At 43.6% G+C, this 21877-nt stretch overlaps 1 protein-coding gene across 1 annotated transcript in view; it reads right to left on the bottom strand.

Moving 5' to 3' along the window:
- Positions 1–15716, bottom strand: part of ARHGEF38 (Rho guanine nucleotide exchange factor 38) — a 38256-nt gene extending 22540 nt beyond the window's left edge. Inside the window, exons 1-3 of the mRNA XM_009565015.2 lie at positions 15442–15716; positions 6528–6718; positions 3901–4024 (exon numbers count right to left, since the gene is read on the bottom strand). Of these exons, the coding sequence (XP_009563310.2) occupies positions 3901–4024; positions 6528–6718; positions 15442–15625 (499 nt within the window). The 5' untranslated portion in view covers positions 15626–15716. The remainder of the gene's footprint in view (positions 1–3900; positions 4025–6527; positions 6719–15441) is intronic.
- Positions 15717–21877: the final 6161 nt, after the last annotated feature.

Below are 21877 nucleotides of genomic sequence, written 5' to 3'. Positions count from 1 at the left end.
TTCAATGAAATATTTCAATTTAAACAAATACCATAAATATAGAAACATAGAATCATAGAATAGTCAGGGTTGGAAGGAACATTAGACATCATCTAGTTCCAACATCCCACTAGATCACGCTGCCCAAGGCCTCATCCAACCCGGCCTTGAACACCTCCAGGGATGGGGCAACCACAACTTCCCTTGGCAACCTGTGCCAGTGCCTCATCACTCTCATCATGAAGAAATTCTTCATAATGTCCAGTCTAAATCTGCCCCTCTCCATTGCCCCTCGTCATATCACTACAAGCCTTTATGAATAGCCCCTCTCCAGCTTTCCTGTAGGCCCCCTTCAGGTACTGGAAGGTCGCTGTAAGATCTCCTCTGAGCCTTCTCCAGGCTGAACAAGCCCAATTCTCTCAGCCTATCCTCGTGTGGAACGTGCTCCAGCCCTCTGATCATCTTTGTAGCCCTCCTCTGGACCCATTCCAACAGCTCCATATCCTTCTTATGTTTAGGATTCCAGAACTGGACACTATTCCAGATGAGGTCTCACAAGAGAGGAATAGAGGGGCAGAATCCCTTCCCTTGACCTGCTGGCCACGCTTCTTCAAGTGCAGGACCTTACACTTGGCCTTGTTGAACCTCATGAGGTCCACACAGGCCCACTTCTCCAGTGTAGTTGCCACGTCCTTCCGGTGTGGCAACTACACCACTCAGCTTAGTGTCACCTGCAAACTTGCTGAGGGCACACTCAATCTCGCTGCCAATATCATTGATAAAGATATTAAACAGCACCGGTCCCAGTATGGACCCCTGAGGGACACCACTCATCATGGATCTCCATCTGGACTTTGAGCCATTGATCACTACCCTTTGAATATAACCATCCAGACAGTATCTTATCCACCATACCACCCACCCATCAAATCCATTTCTCTCCAATTTAGAGAGAAAGATGTTGTGGGGGACCATGTCAAAAACTTTACAGAAATCTAGATAGATCACATCCATTGGTTTATCCTTGTCCACTGCTGCAATTACCCCATCATAGAAAGCCACTAAGTCGGTCAGACAGGACTTGCCCCTGGTGAAGCCATGCTGCCTGCCATTAATCATCTCCATGTCCTTCATGTGCTTCAGCAGGATCAGTTTCATGATCTTCCCAGGCACAGAGGTGAGGCTGACAGGCTGGTAGTTCCCAGGGTCGTCTTTCTACCTTTTTTAAAAATGGGCGCAATGTTACTCTTCTTCCAGTCTCCAGGGACTTCTCCTGACTGCCATGACTTTTCAAATATCATGGAAGGTGAATTGACAACCATATCTGCCAATTCATTCAGGACTCTGGGACACATCTCATCAGGTCCCATGGACTTATATATGTTCAGGTTCCTCAGGTGTTTGCGAACCTGATCCTCCTTTACTGTAGGAGTGGGTTTACCACCCTGCTCACCATCTTGCTGTCCCATGACCCAAGAAGGACAAGGAGAGCAGTTATTGGTGAAGACGGAGGCAAAAAGGTTGTTAAGTATCTCAGCCTTCTCCTCATCTGTTGGTACATGATCCCCATTTTCAGTCATCAGTGGGTGTACGTTCTCTTTGACCTTCCTCTTTTGATTGATGGACCTGTAAAAGCCCTTCTTGTTGGTCTTTACTTCCCTTGCCAAGTTCAGCTCCAGCTGCCTTCCTGACTTCTTCCCTACACAACCGGGCAGTGTCCTTATACATGTCGAGTTCATCTGTCCCTGCTTGCACTGCCTGTGCAGTTCCTTCTTTTTTATTTTAACCAGTAGGTCTCGACTCAGCCATGCCGGTCTCTTCCCTTTCCTGCCTGATTTTCTACATACGGGGACTAAGCACTCTTGCGCTTTATGGAAAGCTTCCTTAAATATTTTCCAGCTCTCCTTTGCTCCCTTGTCATCAAAGGATCATGTCCCAGGGGGTCCTACCAAATAATTCTTTGAAGAGCTGGAAGTCTGCTTTCCTGAAATTTGGTGTCCTGACTATACTCCTCACCTGTCCCATATCCCTCTGGACCTTGAACTCCACCAGTGCATGATCACTGCAGCCCAGGCTGCCACAGATCCTAACATCACTGATGAGTTCGCTTGTATTGGTGACCATAAGGTCCAGTATTTCATCTCCTCGTGTGGGGATCTCTATCAGTTGGACTAAGAAATTATCCTCAATGCACTCCAGGAGTCTCCTGGGTTGCCTACAGCTTGCTGTGCTACTTTTCCAGCATATGCCGGGGTGGTTGAAGTCCCAGAGTAGGATGAGAGCTTGCAAGCATGAAGCTTCCTGTAGCTGGAGGAAGAAGACTATATTGGTTGGCTCTCCTTGATTGGTTGTTGGCCTGTAGTATACACCAACCACAAGGTTCCTGTTGGTTCTTCCATCTTTAATTTTGATCCACATGACAGAATAGGATGGGTGTGCTAAGTAGATTCTCAGCCTGCTTTTACCATAGACTGGCCTTAATAAATTTTACACTGATTACAAAGATCCTGAAGACAAAATTACCACTTTACTGTACATTAAAGGATGACCAACTTATTAATTTATTGTTTATAGTGATGCAATTATTCTCCCTGCTTTTGTCTCAGCCTTTGAAAAAGTATCTCACACCTTACTTGGCATTTTTTCCACTACCATAGTTTAGCCAACTTTGTGATCCACAGCCCCATACATTTCATCATTCTTTGTCTAATTCTGAAGAAATACACCATAATAGATGGATTAAATTGTTTGTCTTTACTGCTGGATGTGGCAGGGAACTAGAAGGATCATTCTCTTGGCTGTGAAAAAGGCATTTCCTGCTAGAATAGAACATTGCTTATTAAGTGTATGACTCATCGTGATGCACTTCTATTGAAATGCTGCTGAACATAGTTGCATCAAACTACGTTAAACTGTTGCCTTGGCAAACCAGATTGAGACACGCTAGGATTAATACTTTTTCCAGGCCTCATATGCTTTAATATTATGTGTCTTAGTCAAACAGCAACTCAGTTCTTTACCCCATTATCTGTGAGAACAGGGGTCCTTTCTGTAACATATCACTAGTGGTATGTGGTCAGTCTAGGAAAAAATGAACCTCTCTGACTTTTGAGTCATGGCTAGAAGCTTTTAAAACTAAACTGGCTGACTTTGCACTGAAGTAAATTAAGAATTCTCACTTGAGCCACCCCTTAAGCTGGATCACCTATTGCTTGTGCTCTGAAGATGCAGTTATGGGAGAGCTGATGAGTGGTAACTTCTCAAATCTCTCCAGCTCTGCTGGAAGGTCAAGTGAATAGATCACAGCCTTAACATTCATGACTGATCCAGGCCAAACCTGTTTGCTAAAAATACCCATGATCCCTGTAGACATACCCATACGGATTCCCACAAACTTCCTATCAATGACAACTTTCTTGCTTTAGCTCACCATGCCCCTGTTAAGCACACTTACCCACCTTTCACGTGAGCTGTATCATGAGTAGATACATATTTACAATGTGGAGTGGTGGTGTTTGTGATGTGTTTACTATTCCAATAATTTTTACTGCTTTTCTTGAATGGTGAAACTCAGAGTACTCAATATAAGATTCAGCGTAAGAGTAAACATTTAGGTAGGCAGCATCAAACCAGATGAAAAGTATGCTTTCACTCCTGCAGCTTTTACTCATGCTAAACTCGCTTTCCCCTTCCTTCCTTTCCCTCCATATCCAGATGGATGGAAAAAGAGCATCATGATCATACAAGTAGAGCAGAGAAACTGGACAGGTTTCGTATTTTTCCTGTGTCATTATGGACAGCTTGTAGCATGTTAGCCTCTGGGAGTGGTACTAGTTAAGTCTGATGAGGGTAGAGGACAGGAGAGTGTTATGTTTATTCTTTCACGTAGCTTTGTAGAACTCAAGAGGACAGTAAACATACCGATTATTTGCATGGGTGGTTCCACATCTGTCGTGGCTTCTTCCAACAGTGACAGCAGTTTGGCTGATACTTGATGGACCAATTCAATGTTGCTAAACAAGCCATCCACATCAAAGCGAGCAATCTAATAGAATACAAATATTAAGCGGCTACTGATGAAGGATAAAGAAGGACACTGTGTATTACAGTCTTTCTCTTGTTACGCTCTGAGTGTTCAATACTTCAGGAACCACTACTTCTGCAAAACCTCATATAAACATCCTCCTAGTGACTTCAAGGACACACATACAGTTTTCGGATTCGTATAATGTGGTTCACACAGTTAACAAAGGCCATCTCCTCAAGTGCTTTTAACCTCATTTTGAACTATTCCAAATCTGAAAGTGTTTACCTAGGAAGGAAATAAATATTATCATCTGAACAAATAAAAGATCCTTAGTTGGCTTCAAAATGTTTGTTTACTTTCCCACTGGGGAAAAGAATAGTTGAGAAAGAATAGTGGGTTTGATTCCCTGATTACCAGCTGCTAACAGAGGCTGCATAAACTGAGATCTTGGTGCCAGCTATCAGGTACAAAGACTTCCAGATGGCAGTACCATTTTAAGTTAGTTGTTCTGTAAATCCCAAAATACCGTCAAGATCATACAATTTCCACTGAAACAAATACATTTTAAGTTCTGGGTATTGATATAATCTAAAAACCTTCCTGCAGAGACTGGGCACAAAACATGCAGTGAACAGCATCAATTTACACCAACAGAAAATTAGGTTCCATGTCTCTACACATTTCAAATGAGTAAAAAATTTCCAAGACACATACTTTTCATGCAGTAGTTATTTATTTCCTTGCAAGGCAATAGTTAACATTCAGGGATAATTGGAGATAGCCAGTGGTAATGTGCTAATATTGAGAACAAAGGCAAGACTGATTTCAGCATCCCTATTGATATCCCCTGAACATATCTCTCCATTAGAAATAGAATTGCTGACTTACACAGCAGCTTGCTACATGCCAGGATGATCAAGTTGCATACTACTGTAACAGGATCAGAAATATACTTTGAGTACTAATGCAATTAATTTCTTTCTAAGTATTATAGGGGCTAAAACATGTTTTATCCATTTTCCTAGGTCAATATTCTAAATGTTATCCTTCGCTAAACACATTAAAAAACTTTCAGTGTGATAGTTCATCTGAGAACTAGCCTTAAAACCACCTAACAGTCTTGAAAGCCTTTAATAAATGCAGAGGTTATGAAATCAAAACAGTTATAATTTCTAACTAACTTTTCCTGTATACACCTCACACAGGACTTCTGACCTCCACTCCAGCAAAATGCCTACATAGTATTTTGAACTGTGCTGTGTGTGGACACTCAACATGCCTTTAAAGTCACAAAGGATGGAATTGAAATGTATGCTTTCAGTCGGCTGGAAAAGAGCAAAGGAATGCAGAACTCCTGTCAAAAACCTCAGCGAGTTCAACCAGGGAGCTTGGTGCTGGCCAGGCTAGGGAGGAAATCAATTGGAGACTACTTCTAAGCAGAAGAACAGGTGAGGAGAAAGCAGTATAACTCCTTAAAGTTACACCAGCAGATGCCAGCTCTTTTGAAGATGGGTCAGAACAAACTCTGACAGAGTTTTAAGAAAGAAAAAAATGTCCTGCAGGTGCTTAAAGAGTGCAGCCTTCAGCTGGCATAGCGTTTCCCAAAGAGGCAATGACAATGTCAATCTAAAGACTCTTTGGCCCCTGCACCTGTATTCATAATTTCATAAGAAACCCTACATACAGAATACTTGGTCTAAGGTCTGTTTAAATTTGTTTTTATTCTCCATTAGCAGCAGACATCATTTGTGCAGCCTCTGTGAAGGCTCTGTTGCAGGCCCCACAAATACAAATCTTTCTCTGGACAGCCTCTTCTGCTCCCAGCAGAACAGTTTTTCTGCCAATTGAAATGCTGTTGAGGAAAAGGTGCTCTTTGAAGTCTCTGCTGAGAAAGATAATTAGTATCATTCGCCTAATAAGGTCTTTTGCCTGAAAGAGAGTTTGTGATCCTTCCTTCTTAAATGTATTTTTCCTATGTAGAATGCGCATTTCTGAAGTGCTCGCTGGACTTTCAGGCATTGAACTTCTCCAACTCAGCTTTCTGAAAGGCTGGATAAAGTAATTTTTATGATTGAATTTAACCCTCATGGTGAGGTTCATGCCATTTCAGGTTGTTGTCATAGAAAATACTAGGGTTTATTGGTTTTTACTGCTTTTGGAGGTGCCAGGAAAGCTCATGCCAGGGCATGTACTAGGGATTTTAATTACAGAGCAGTATGGGGAGGTGGGACCTAGTATTGCAGCCCAGAAGCAGGGATTTAGCATCCAAGCTGCCCTCTGGCCAAGTACCCTGATTTAGGCTTTGTGCAAGAGCAGTGCAAGCATCAGGAGCATATCTGACTTCCCACTCTCCTCAGTAGAGCCCTAGCATGTCCTTCTGGAAAGCTAGATTTAGACTAACTTCCAGCACTGTGTCACTCTTGCACTGACACTTGTACTTGTACTAAGATTATCTTTAAGCAAAACATGAGTCAGTTGGGACCTTGACATCACTGCCTCATCCTCCACTCCTGGTGCTCACCTGCTTGTTTCTCAAGGGCTGAATCACTTCCTTGATGCAGAGATCCAGGTCGCTGATATAGTCTTTCTCCGTCTGCATGAGTTCTGCAATGATTTTCACCCTCTTTGCCATCATACGTCTGCTAACTTGTTCTTCATCCTCCTGCGGTGAGATGGCTGTGGGTGAGGAATCCACCTGTGGGGCCATTTTTTCTGTTTAAAAGAAGGAGATTTGTGAGGAACACCAAAACCCCATGCCCTCAGCCAGACAGCCCTGCACGATTGTGGGAGAACGTAAATGGTGCCTGTCAGAAACTCCCAAATGGCCACGGGAAACAGGAAAAGAAGCATAAGAAATGGCAATTGATTGTCATCTCATCTTCCTCCTCTAAAAGCGCATATGGGTTTGGGGAAGGAAATCATCCATTTGGCAAGAAGGGGACAAACCATCACTGGCTCCCCTGGCTTTCATGTTACATATGTGAGCAGAAATTTTCCATGGAGCACAGGAGAGTCTGATCCTTGTCACACTGAAATTCAAGGATAGCTGATGGCCTTCTACTCCTTGAATACACAGTCTTGGTTTCACACCTGTTATGATTTGGGAGATGGAAGAAAATGTGTGTGTTTACCATAAATAAGCTTCACTGAAATGACCTTTGCTCTGTACTATGTAATGTTGAGTCTAGCCATGGGAGGCTAAGGGCTCTAGGTACTGGAAGACAAACTTAAGAATGAAGACAATGTTATAATTATGATGATGAAACCTGTAATTCTGTATAAAAACATTTTTTTGAAAGAAGCAACAGAATTACAGAATACAGGAAAACCTTAATGATAAATAACAAATATTTCTTGGAACAAGAGAGACCGTTGGGATCATTCTTAACTATTTTTCCGTACTTAAGACCTAGAATATCTGATTTGTTCCAAATACATGGAAATGCAAGTGAGACTTCTACAGACAGGTAATTTATGTATGCTACAGGTCCTGCACAAAACCTATGATGGTCTTCCCTCTTGCTGGTTTGTAAGCCAGCCTGCAGACGTCAGTATCAGCTCTTCAAAGGGCAGCAAATTTTATCTGCGTACACTGACAATCTGTATTTTACAGGGAAAAGCACACACACACACACAAACTGAAGTGAAATATTTCAGAGGCTATTCTGGTGTTTTTCTGCTAGCCACAAGATGGTGCAGAGCACCAACAAAGACAGACATATCATTACAGCACTCATCTCTGCATTACCCAGGTCGTGCTTTGACAGCACGGACTTTTATTGCTCAGCAGCAAAGGATGGGAATCTCTTCTGAGGATCAGACTGTTTTGGCTACGTGTCAACTTCTTGTAGGGAGTGTACTGCATAATGAGACAATAGTAAGCAGCATCCGGTGCTTTTCTAACTGAGAGCCAATACCGAATATGTTGCAGTTGTTTGAATTGATTGGCATGAGTGCTCAAGTGAGAGTGGAACAGGGTGCAGCTCACCTGTACAACACTGGCCAAGGTTGTAGGTAAAAAGCTAAAGCTGGAATTATAGGAAAATCAAGCAGCTTTCAGGAGAGTGGACTTTGAGCCATCTCCCACAAAGAGACATAAAATATTATAAATCAAATGCATCATCATTCCCAACCCCTTCTACAATTATGCTGACCACTGATATTCAGAAAGGACAGTCTTGTTATTAGTCCTCCTCCCATCAGGTTTTCTAACAAGACTGATGTGATCACAGTTATTGTTTTAAATAGCTGCTTTTGTGACTGCTCCTCTGTCTCCATACTGATAGTTTTAAAGAGTGAGGACAAGAAACCCCCCAAAAAAATGGGGAGGAGGGGTCTGTTCTTTCATATGTTTTTGTACTTATATGTACTTTTTACCTTTGAGCCTTTAGCCTTGAAGTCTGTGTATAACACAAGCACGAACATTTCTTCCAGGATTTCACATATGGGTGTGAAAAGGTTTGTGTTTGTGTGACTGTATGTGAGAGTCCAGGGCGACTTCTGAGCAAGTGCATATAGGAGTTTGTCTCAGATGCAGCACTGTTACACTATCAGATGGAATTTGAAGGTAAACACAAGATGCTGTGCAAAACGAAATTCCCAATCTTTTGTACTGGTGGCAGGGGAGGGCATTACTTGAGCAAAATAAAGCCACTGTATCCCACTTCAGACTTCAAGTCACAATCCCTTGAGAGGCTGTTCTTTCACTTTATGTTATTAGATCGCCCTGATTGAATTTGATTCTTGAATAATGTCAGGGCTCATCTGTTACCCGTATTGCATGATAGATAACAACGCTCGGAAGGAAAAACTATTCTCAACAGAAAGAAATAACAGCGAGAAATAGCAGGTAGATGCTGTTTCCTTATAGAAAATGTGTTTTTAATAAATGTATCCTTTTGTTAAAGGAAATATAATTTTCCATTTTCATTCAATATGTTCACTTTTTCATTTCAGGCATGTCTGTCTCTATAGAATGCACCAGCAAGATCCTGAAGTGATGATTACAGCCAAAACCTGTGATTTCATGTTCAGCTGATTGCTTTTGACCAGTCTGAGAACATTAGTAGCTTGCTGAATCCTTGTGAAGTAAGGGAAGTTTAATGAATGCACAAACAGCAAGTGTGTATTTGGAATATAAGCAGACTTGTTTCTACCTGGTAACACATACCAGTCCCGGAACACTTCCAGAGTGAAGATTAGCAGGAAGAGGTATTGCTGAGGATTAACTGTTACAGTAAGAATTTGGCTTCATTAATCATCAGAGTTGCCAGGTTTAGAAAAAAAGAAAAAAGACCCTGTAGCTTATTAGGCAGCTACATTTAGAGATCGGTTTAGAAAAAAAGTAAATGCTACTCCTAGTAGACATAAAAATGTAAAGTAGAAGGTAGTGTTTGTAATTGTTGCTTTACAGTGTCAGTTATCTGCAGGACTTGCCTTTCTGGAGGAGTTTGCTTTGGAGAGAAAAGCAATAACTTCGGCTTTCCAGCTGTGTGTTGAAGTAAAAGCCCTTAGTTGCACAAAAAAAAGGGGTTCACTATGTGATGATGTGGACAAAGTAGCCACACATCTTACAAAAAGTTTCTTGCAAGTGTGAAGTCTACAAATATCCCCCAGATGGAGACATCCAGCAACGTAGTGAGAGCATGGAAGCACAGAGCATGGAAGCACAGAGCCTGCAATGTGCAAATGCAGCAGCTCTCTTCTAGGCCCAGGGGAGGTGTTGGGGGACAGGTACTAAGTGACTGGATTAGCAGCCAGAGCAGATTTGAAAGATCTGTGTGTGCAAATTTCCCAGGCTTTCCCACCTAGAGAAGGAGCATCTCTTAGAGATCTGCTCTACCCATCCTTCCTCCCAGGTAAGTTGCTCAGGTTGGCTATTACATTTGCCCTTGGGGACGGCACCCAGGCTTCTTCCCATCTAATGCTTTTCATATGGAAGTAAAGGTACTGGCACAGAATGCAGCAGCAAGTACAGCGATGTCTGTGCATGAAATAACAGGCCTTCTCATTACTTAGGCAGCATTAGGAGGACACCAAAGGAATGCAAGTTCTGCACTCACGCTGTGCAGATTCAGGGATTTTGCCTGGCACAAGGGAGCAGCGAAGGCATAACTTATCAAGGTATAACAAACAAATTACAGTATTACTGTGTTTTCTCATGTGAAACCCGAGTCTCACACCACCCGAGATAAAATTATTCTTTTGTGAAAGCAAGTCCTCAGATAGCCTGTACCCTCAGATAACCTAGTAATTACACATAGGTATGTACACTGCTTTTATCAGCTGGATTTGGGAACTAAATGCAGGCAGCCAGGTTCAGAGACTGCTGCTGTGGCAGCTTCCCTCTCCTCCCTTGCACCACGGCCCTGGCTCTGCCTCTTACAATCCTGGTGCCACTGCAGGTGCTGGGAAGGCTTTGGGGCACAGGGACACTGGGATCCTTGGAACTGAGGGAGCCTGAAATGGGACAAGCAGTGGGCAGGGAAGCAGTGTCCCGCTGCATGCGGGAGAAGTACATCACATGAGCTAACACACAATGAGTTTTACTCCTCTTGTGAGGAACCTCTTCACGGGGGTATTGTAACAGTTTTGCAGTAGAGTTATTTCGGTGCAACAATGTTGTGCAAACACAGTGAGGGTTAGATCTGCTGAACTCCATGTTGGGCACTGAAATACAAAAGGACTAGGAGAGGGTTGTGGAAAATGCCTTTTTTTTCCCTTACTCACAGGAGCACATAACAGCAGCATTGTTCAGGAGCAGGTCTGTTGCATAAGGGCTGCAAGTTACACATGCAAAAAGCCTCTTTTTGAACACAGGAGAACACCGCAGGACCACAACGACCTTGCACCAGCCTTCCTGGTCGACAGGCTTGCTCATAAAATCTGCATCAGAGGCTTCTCTGCAATTAGGTCATTCAATCTTTGATCATTTTTTTGTTCCATAAGGTACAGAAAATATTTACATTCAACACGCAAGTTCTTTCTTCAATTCCTTGACAGCAGACTGCTTTAATTATGTGTGTGCTGACAGGACCAGAGAGAGATCCCATGTGACCGCAGTGAAAGGGAAGAAAGCTTATCATCAGGTGACAGAAGAATGGCCTTATTGTTAGCACCAATATTTAAAAATAAACCTTTTCATTGTGTCATATACTGGTATAAATATACCACTCCTGTGGCATTGAGCTAATATGTTCATAAAGTAAGAACTGAGGCAGGGCTGCATCTGAACTGCTTCCCCTGGGACACACACACCTCCAGATGTGCCGCAGATTAGCCGTACGAACTGCCAGTTGCATGACCCACAACACAAAGTATCCCAATTAATAAAATATTTGCCAATACACTCAGAGAAGGGTCTGAAAAACCTCTTTGGGTCTTAGACATCACTCCCTTAGCCTGGTTACTCTTAGTAGTGTTGCTGCAGGAGCTCCTAAGAGTCCTAAGCCACATGGCAGGACTTGATTTTGCTAAGTGCTGTGCAAACACAGCAGCACAAAATGGATTCTGCTCTGAAAAGATGAGCTCACTTCCCAGCCTGGTTGCTACTGCAACAAGTTCAAGGAGTAACACCAGATTTACTACAGTGCAAGTTAACCAAATCAGGTACTCTGAGCTCAAATTTGCATGCTCGAAAATGCAAGCATTTGTTTGAGTGTTATTTCTTATCACAAGGTACAGGGGATTATTTTCAAGCCTTCTCCAGCACTTCAGGAAATAATCTGGACTTTTACTTCTTACTGCACCTCAGCAAACGAACCGCTCCAAAGATCAATACATTTTGCAGTGAAATAGGATATTATCTGCATTGTAGTCCATGGAAAGTTAATCAGCAAGTGCAGCACAAAGCAAATAAGGAACCGGAGAGAGGCGTGGAAGATCTCTGCTCCTGGCGGGAGGTGCCAAGAGGCTGTGGGCGAGAGCAGCCCAGCAGGAAGAAGCAATGTGCTCTGCAAATGGAGAGGAGGATGGGATGGAGGAAGGTGCTCCACTTGTGACAGAGCAATGAGTTAGCTCTGGGCTTTTATAGACCAAGGAGTAGCATCTCTCCAGGAATTTGTATAATTTTGCAGGTTTCTGCTTCATTTCTGCTGTTGGTTATTTCTCATCACTACATCAAACACAGGCAAAACTTGAACCTTGGGGATCGGATATGAGCTCTGAGGCAGCAGATTGTAGTAGCTGTGTGATTTGAATCACTGTGTCTATTATAGGTATGTCGCTGATGTGTTTTAAATTGAAGCATGTGCTTCCATTTAATAGTGTAGTTGATCCATTCACAGCTAAAGTTATAAAGATGTTAATATATTTAACAGATTTGGAAGACAAGTAGTATTTCTAAAGCATGCATTGTCTCATCCAAGAATGTAACGACAACCTGAGTTCTAGATGACTGCATGGTTTTACCATGTTATTTCACAAACCTGCCTGTTTGAAAGCTATCCCCTTAATTTCCCCTACCTGAAATGCGGCTGCAGGCATCTGGTTATCTCACAAGATGAATTGAAGTAGATGCATTAATGCTCGACAAGTTCTTTGAGAATACAATGGTTACTTTGCATCTTGTTTCCTTTTTTAAAGAAGAGTAAAGCCAGGAGGTGTTGCATGGCCATTCACGCCAGATAAGGCATAGAATAGATGTGTCTAGTGTAATAGCTAACAATGAAAATGCTTTTTGTGTTTTAATGAATCCTTAATTTTAAAAACACTTCCAGAGATTTGCACCTTGGACAATGCTATTGTGCTTATGTTTGTAGACTTACAGAGCAAACCAGTTTGATCACCCTGGAGATCTGGCTGGTAGGCTCCCTTTCTTACTCTTTATAGAAAACATTTTGGATTCTGTGTAACACAGAAACTGCATTCTCAGGAATCTTTATGCCTGACTGCTTAGTCCCTTGTTCGTCTGGGTTTTTTTTGATTTTGCTTTTGTTTGGTTTCTTTTTTATAGGTTTTTATTTGGGAACCTATATTTCTAGCACATTGAGCTGCACTTTGAGCATATACTTCAGAGCTACTGGAAAGGGCTGGAAGTATGGGGGGCAACAGTGTGGTTTTTACTTGGAGAAACATTTAAAGCACACCGAAGGCTAGAAGGGCCCTCAAGATAAGTCTCATCCTTGCTTCACCGTGTGCAAACATGCTGCAATGCTGATGTAGGCATTGCAGTGTAAAGGCACCTTGGTCCCTACGCTCTGCCTAGGTCACCTGCCACTAGCAGTGATCGGGATCCTGCAGCCTCTGACTCTTGGCTTCCCAGCCCCGCTCATGGTGGATTACTTTCTGCAGGGTCTGCTCCTGTCTTAAATATCCTTGTCCATGCTAATACCAGCCACAGTCCTGCAGACTGTATGTTAGAAAACATATTAACAAGGGACCATAGAAGGAAGGGGCAACTAAACACAGAGCTTTTCCTCCAATTCAAATGGGAAGCAAGCACAGATTATTACCATTTGTATCTTTTCGCAAAGCATTTACCATTGTAGGGTGATCAGGGAGTCCAGACCTGGTGATACTCAATAGACCATTTCTGTCACCAACAGATCTGTTGGGTTTTCTTACCAAGAATGAAAAACTCAATAGCTTTGTGCTATTAATTTCATTAAAACCCATTTCCTTTGCCTTGAAGTAAAGCTGCCTCAGATCCATGCACTTGTGAGAAAAACGAAGAACATAAAGGCATACAATCACAGCACATCATCAGCACTGGCAGGCAGCACATGAGTCCTGGGATCCATGATGCTCGAGCACATCTAGCTCAGCAAGATTTGAACCAGATCAAGCCCTAACACACAATCATTTCTTTCTCTTGAGGCTGTAAATACTCCTCATAGGAATTTCTATCAACTTTGTATTTTCACTCTGAGGACAGGCAACTTCTAACCCAATATAAAGCCTGCAGGGACCTTGTTAACACATCACCGTTTTTCTTGAACAAAGGTGAGAAAGCAGAGTGAGCCGACACCAGACTGGTGTTTTGCAATAGGCGGCAGTGACAGTCTGCTGGTGGCAGGAGCTGTAAAGCCTGGATTTACTGTTTCCTTGGACTGCTGCCATAAACATAACCTCATGCTCTGCCATGACCTAGGTTTCACCACCTTCTTTGCTCCAGAATTTAAACAGGAAACGTTCATGGAATTAATATACCTGACATGAGTCAGAAAGATCTCACCTTTTGCTGGACACAGCTCTAATAACCTTGATCTCACCTGGGCAACGCTGTTCACAAGTGAAAAACCTGCTGTTCTGGTGGGATGTGTGCCAAGAGCTTGCTTTCCCAGCCACAGCAATCCATGCTCGTACCCTGAAACACGCCCACCAGATCCCTGCAGCACATGCCTGACTTAACTGATAATTTTTCCTCTTCTCATTGATTAGCTGTCACAAGGAGGGAACAGCATAATTGATGAACCGCTCACTCTGCTGTTTTCCATGTACACAGCCCCCACAGAAATCCTATTATTTTAATTTTTATTATTTTCTTTTCTGTTTTTATTGTCTCTCTGAAGGAATGCTACTTCCTAATTAAGTACATCAAAACCACAATGCAGCAACCCAAAGTATTTTCCTGTTTTATTTGCCCATAAAGGATTATTGCCACAAGAGCGACTTGTCACTAAGCAGTTACATCACTATTAGTACCACACACTTATAGTAATACTCAAAATCTGCATTTGTTCAAGACCCTGGAAACTCAAAGAAATGTGTCAGTTTGTGTTCCAAAGCACTCCCAGAAACAGGCATGCGCATTCTTCATGCTTTTCCTCGATTTGAAGGATTGTATTTATCTTTGATTGACAGGCCCAATACTGACACATTTTGCCAGTTTCTGGTCCAGATGCAGTTTGGTTACTTGAAAAGTAACCAAATACTCTCTATAAAGGTATAACTTGAATCACCATATCCAACAAAACATATATTTGGATATACTTCAGCTCAGGCTCGTACAATCTGAGCAACAGATGAACACATTTCAAATCCTGGTATTTTTAATTGAAAGAAAAACTGGCCTTGATGCTTGTAACTCTTTAGCATCTCCCTTGATACCTCACTTGATACAACAGCCACAGACAGATAGGATGGAGCCATTGCATTTTCACTTTACAGTTTGCATTGCAAATGCGTTCTCTTGATGAACAAGAAAGATCCCGGTTGCTTACATATTTTGCAGGATCACACCAAAACCTTCGATTGCATTTTTGTGTCCTGTCTACACGATATTATTCAGAAAAACTAGGGGAAACATTTCAAACCTTGGAAGGGGGGATGGAAGGGTGAGAGGGGGCAATTTCTCCGTTCAAGCGTGAGCGCCTGGGAGGCAGAGACTGCCATCCTCATCTTCATCTGGAGGCTGCAGCCTGGAAGACGTCGAGATACCACCCAAACCCAGGGCATCCCTAAGCTGCAGAGCACCAGGCAAGCATCCCCGGTACCTTGTAATTTCTGGCTGTACTCTGTCCTGTCCGACTGACTCCTCCTCAAGGTGCTGTGGTCCCCGGCGTCTGCGCTCTCCACCACGGGCTCCGTCCTCCTCCTCTCCCCTATGTACAGCTTGCTCCTCAGCAGGCACAAATTCCTTCTCCTGCCCCCCACGCCTTCCTTCCCCGGGCTGTCCATGCTCACCTGGACCAGCCTTGCTCGCTGAGCCTTGCTCAGAGCGGGTCAATAACGTGATTTTCGGGGAGGTGAACTCGCTGCCCAAGGGAGGGCTGGTTGCTTCGGGCTAGGATTTGGAGCCGAGCCCCGGGCTGAGCCCTGTCACCTGTGCTGAGCAGCTCCACCCCCGGGAAGGTGACGCCCCAGGCGGTGTTTGCAGGCACCTGCCCGGTGTCGGAGTGCTAAACCCGCCCCAGGGCGCTGCTCAGCTCCGGCTGTCCCCTCCCAGCGGTGGCAGAGAGGTCATAGAGTCATAGAATCTCTAGATTGGAAAAGACCCTTGAGATCATTGAGTCCAATCTTACCTGTCCACTACCAAACCATACCCCTGAGCACCTTGTCTACCTGTCTTTTAAACCCCTCCAGGGATGGGGACTCCACCACCTCCCCGGGCAGTCTCTGCCAGTGCCTGAGAACCCTTTTGGTGAAGAATTTTTTCCTGATGTCCAATCCGAACCTTCCCTGGCAGAACTTGAGGCCATTCCCCCTTGTCCTATCACTTGTTACATGGGAGAAGAGACCAACACCCATCTTGCTATAACCCCCTTTCAGATAGTTGTAGATAAGGTGTCCCCTTGGCCTCCTTTTCACGAGTGCTCTTGCCCTCTCCCTGCTGCGGGGTCAGCAGGGAAGCATGGAGCGAGGCAGAGCAGCAGGGGAGGCCGGCCGGCCCCTTCATCCTCGCTCTCTCTCCTTTCCCAGGGTTAGTGCCCAATATGCAGCCTGTTCGGGACCCCCAGCTCCCCATGTATCGAATTGCACCTGCCAGGCTCCCCACCCTACCGAGAGGTGCAGCCTTTAAGCTGGAAACTCCTGATCTACAGGTTTGAAAGGAGATCAGTCCCCCAGGACAAGGAAGAAAAGAACTGAGAGGGAGATGAAAACCTCTCCGGAAGGTGGGATGCAGTGAGGACCTGATGCTTGTCGAAAACCAGACTGTGTCCTGCTTTAAATACACACAGAGGTGACATAAAAGCCAAGGACCCACAGAGGCTGTCGTAAGCAATCACTGGGCTCCAATTTCTGAGGAAGCAGACAGCAAAACACCTGCTCATAATACCTCTGGATAAGCCCCTGGAAGAGATCTTATTATCCTGTCTGTTAGCGATGCCTCTGGCACGCAGGCACTGTCTAGTGATCCTCCACAGTGCTAGTCTAATCAAGCTCATGTTAAAACAGCAGGAGCTGCTGGCATCTAAGCTTGGACCAGACTTATCCTGGGAAGAGCCCCAACAGCCATCAGTAGCAATCACTGCCACTACTGTGATACGCAACCCCTGCGGCCCTCGCTGCTCTAGGAAATGCCTGGTGGGAGCCCCGTGGTGCAGCCTAATCGGTGTCAGTCGCACGCACGCTCATTGCCAGAGCATCTGCCAGGGGACACCACTAATGTCCCTCTGACATACTCTGGCAGAGCATATTGCTTCAGCATTCCCATGCTGTGTCCTCAAAGGACTGTGTAGTAAAAAAACAAGCGGGAATGCAATGTAATAGTGTAACTTTGTTTGCAACTTTTATTTTTCTTTAAGAAGCTGGTCCTGTGATGCAACCTCCTCATCAAAGCCCTTCATTTCTACCCAGTGGTGAAAGGAAAAGGTTATGAAACTGTTAAGCAATTTATTACGTCAAAACGCAGTGCCGTGCCAGTGCTGCACAAAGTGTCCGGCCCAAACACACAGCCTGGCAGAGGAATAAACCAGTGAGGGGGATACTGGGAAGACTTTGTGCCTGGGCAGACAAGTCATGTATTACGTAGGCAATTCATGTGTTATGCTTTGCTTCCTCTTTGATATTCCCTAAGAAACTATTTTGCGTCAGACCACAAAAGTTCCTTTATAGTGGTGACAGCAGGGAGAGGGTACGGAAGGGGCTGCAGGGGCCAACTGGTGACACCCTCGTGACAAGCATCAAAGCCCCAGAAACAAGTGAACAGATTAAGGCGGGAGTTGAGGGAAATCAGCCCCCCTATTCCTTACCCTGGGGACTCCCTGAGGGTTATTTTTCAAAGCAATGACTTGGCATTCAGTGACGGTGGTAAAACTGGTTTAAACAGTCACCACCACCCGATTGCCCCCTTTCCCCGGATCATTTTGTCAAACCATTGCTGCAGGGTGTAAACACTCACATCTGGGGGGGGGAGGAGGGAAGAGGAGGCGGAGGGAGGGCAACTGATTAGGCTGAAACCTCCCTCCTGCCTTTCCCCTGGGCTATTTTCCATCTGGATCTGTGCTCCTGTTCAGTTCATCACCCAGCTACGCCAGCAGTTGCAGCAGCATGAGGCAAGGGATGATGCAGGGGCACATGTGAGCAGCCGGGGGTAGGGCTGATGGTTGCTTAAGCGGGCATTGCCCAGGGAAAGTCTTACTTCCAGCCAGGATTTTATGATCTCATGCTTTTCAGAAGACTCAAGTCCCATCAATTATATGATATCTCATTATATTTGTTTAAATTACGATGGTTTGTGGGACAACTGGGGAATACATTTCGTCTGGGTGGAGACAGAAGAACAAACTTTATCAAACCCTTGGCTTCACAGCCTCTCCGCCACATATGCAGAGTTACAGCCAAGATAGGAGAGAGTAAAGTTTGTTCAGGTGTTCAGGTGCTTATTACGACAGCAATCTACCCACACACAAAAGTTGTCTTCCTCTTCCTTTTCAAGTCAGTCCCAGCATGTGAAGAGGTATGTGTTCATTCGGCAAGGGAATGGTTGCAGGGAAAACCAGCTGCAGTTTGCTGTTGTCTTTGTACTTGTAATGGTTTACCTGGCTTCAGGTAGACTAGCTTATTTCTGAGGCACCCAGGAGCCCAGACCTGCCTTATATCACAGTTTGGAAATGTAGATAAATGCTTTCTGCAATATTAAAATGTCTCCTCTGTGCCACTCAGACTAGGAAAGGCTGAAAATTGTATGCCTTCCATACTACTCCAAGCAAGGGGAACACATTCAGGACTGGTGGCTTCTGTATCCACTCTGGAAGGAGGGCAGTTTGAGCCACATCCTGCTTTATCCATCATCATCGCGTTAAATCAAATGATTGTTTTTTTACACTTGTAGGCTGTGCTAGTGCAGTCAGTAGGAGGAATATGTAAAAGCAAACAGATGCATATTTGAGTGAGATACTTCTATAAACTCTTATTACTGTTTACAGTACGTTACCTGGACTACAACAAAATGCCACAGAAGGCAAGGACAGAAATGCATGTGCAGTACTTGACTTCAGCTGCCACTCACAGCAGTATAAGAAACCCTCTCTCAATTTCCAAATTAATCCTATTCCCTTCTGGCCCCATAACAACTGATAGTCAAGTAGTATGAAAGTCAGTAAGTCATAAGACAAGAGGGAATATTTGGCATTTGCTCAGTTACAATTAGCACAAAAATTTCTTTAACCACTGTATGTTGTGTTCATTTAATTCTCCCAGGCAAACTGGAACCCAGTTGATGCAAGCACTTGCATAGGAGTTATTTGCATGGAAGCCACCCTGCTTAAAAGACAGAACAGGTGCCTGTGTCAATGTGGAAAATATTGGCATTGTGTTCCCAAGCAACTGTATTAGACACATATAAGAGCTTATTGTTGAACGGTCAATACTAACCTTTATCTCAGTCCTGAGCTGTAAATGAACTGGGAGTGCCATCAAGACTGACGGGCATTAAATAAGCAAATAGTTATTTGTTTTCTTGTAATACTTCACAGCTGTTACAGAAGATTTCTTTATAACTTCGTATCCCAGAGCACATATGAAAAAAGCTGGTGCAAGTTGACTACCATGCCTAGCCCTTTGAGTGGAGGTACAGACCACTGCTGGAGTCCTGTGGAATTGACACCAGACTATTGCTTTCAAGTTTGTTCACTGTGAGGCCAGAACAACCACCAAGTGAGGGGAGAGTTTCATTGTGCAGCTGCAGAGTGACTTTATTAGTCAGTGCAAATTTTGACTCAACAGGCAATGGAGAAGTAGAAAGGTACCAGGGTTCTGCAGAAAGCTGTCCTACACTCTATTCAGGTGGAACGTGATGTAAAGAGCATAGAAATTGCTATAGCTCCCCACCTCCATATGAGGAAGCCTGTGTACCTATAAAAGCAAGCCCATATCTCTTGTGACTCTGCCTGCATGCACAAGTCATAGCAAAGATGTCTTCTGAGGGTCAAAAAGTTGAGGCTTTGATAAGAAAAATCATGCATAAAGCCCACCAAGCACTCTGAGCACTGGAAAGCTGCTAGTACAGGTACCCAAACTGTTTGCAGCAATACTAGTTAACAGACTGATGGGTAGGATAAAAGCAATAAAAGGGAAGATGTAAGGACAGGTAAAACTGGAGTCTACACATTGATTTTCCACAATGAATGAATCAGAATTACTTTGAAATATACATAGCAAAAAAACTTCAAACACCTTTCAACAGTACAAAAAGAGAAAAAAAGCCTGTCTCGTAGGTGAAAAGTTGTTTAAGGTGGCAGTGTCACCTTCACTCTTATTGTTGATCTTGCCAGACTGGTGATTCCTGTAGAGAAACAGGTCTTTAGAAGAAAGCATGCAGTGATAATTTCTTTTAGCCCTGTCTATAGTGTTTCTTGTCTAAATATTTGTAAGACAAATTAATAAAGCATATGACTGCAAGGGCTCAGGCTAGGCTGTGGATATTTTTAAGAAGGGATGGCTCAACTTATCAGGCTATGCAATCCACCTCCCCCAACTGCTGTGATGCTTTCTTACTCCAAAGCATTTGCCCCAGTTTACACATACAAAAGGCTGACGCATTTTCTCCTACAGAGGGGAACCTGGCTTTCAAACGAAACACCAGCTGGAGAGGAGAGGGGATGCTGAGAGAAGGGTCAGAAGGGCTGGAATTGTCTTTGCAGCGCCAGTCGATCCATCAGTGTCCAGCCGGGACTTTGTGTCAGTCTGTGAAACAGGCTCGTAGACAGGCCAGCTCCCAAAAGGCGTACATCTAAGGGAAATGCTGCTTTGAAAGAGCTATGAGGTGCAGAGGAGAGGAGAACTCACCAAGGAACTAAGCAGCACTTTGATTTCTTCAGGGTTACACACGCACGCTTATTTTCTAAGGAAAATAACCTGACTCTGTTGATCAAGTAGATGGCACTGTGATATCAAAGCTAATGAGGAAAGACGAGCAAAAGAGCAAGGCACAGATGAAAGGACAGGAAGATGAATCTTCATTATTATTACGTTTCATTGTAAAATAGGGAGATGCAGAAATTAGCAAAGATGAAATATTTTCTGTGGGATTCTTTGAGAAATTTACGCTTGGCATTTCACAAACCAAGAGGGGAACACAGCCTAGAAAGACTTTAACATCAGCAATTGGAGATATTTTCCTTCTAGGCCTCTGTTTTGAACTATTATAGATTTGCAGCTTTGCACTAAAATTGCGTGTTTCCCGACAATATTTTTATAGCTACACTGGAAGCCTTTTTCTCTCTCTCTTTTTGTGTATGTGGATGTATGTAAGAAAACCAATGAAAGAATGAGCAAGGAAGAAGACAAGTGATTTCTGTTTTGTGATGGGGAAGTTGCTTTGGAGTAACAAAGATAAGAGTCATAAAAAAAAAAAAGCTTTAATTCATACTCACAAACACAAATCTCGTTTTGGTGGGCATTACAGTAAGCTGAAAATCTTTGGTTCACAGGGCTTAAAATGAACTCAGTATGGATGTCTAGGAAGGAAGAAATGGGCATATCCTACAAAGTTTGACTGAGCCGCAGTCTCCTGGCCTCTAGATAGGTAAATCACCTTCTAGGCAGAGATCCAGAGAAGTTAATCTGGTAAGTGAATCCTAACATACATTACACGGAGCCTAACAAAAAGCATGGTTAAAAATGAAACTAACAGCTCAGTGAAACAGTCTACTCAGAAAAAAAAAAAAGGTGTAAACTTGTCATCTTCCTAGAGATGGTAGTCACTATTATGACTAAAACTGAACTTCACATAAATACAAAAGATCAGTCTTTTTAAAGCAATAGGGTTACTGAAAGGAGTTCACCACTACTGAAAAGGGTTCACAATCAGAGTCTTAAGGTTTTAAGTTTTTTTACTCTTTAAGAGTTTCCTTGGGATTGGAGCCTCTGTATTTATTCACATAATCCAATGAAACTAATTCCAGTTACTGAATACACAATTTATTCCTTTTAATTAGATGATGTAGTCATTTGCTGCCATCAGGTATTCATTGCTGCATAAAATAC

This window comes from Cuculus canorus, chromosome 4, assembly GCF_017976375.1.
Source record: "Cuculus canorus isolate bCucCan1 chromosome 4, bCucCan1.pri, whole genome shotgun sequence".
Taxonomy (NCBI): domain Eukaryota; kingdom Metazoa; phylum Chordata; class Aves; order Cuculiformes; family Cuculidae; genus Cuculus; species Cuculus canorus.
Note: the sequence above shows the minus strand (reverse complement) of the source record. Positions and strands in the feature narration are given on the sequence as shown.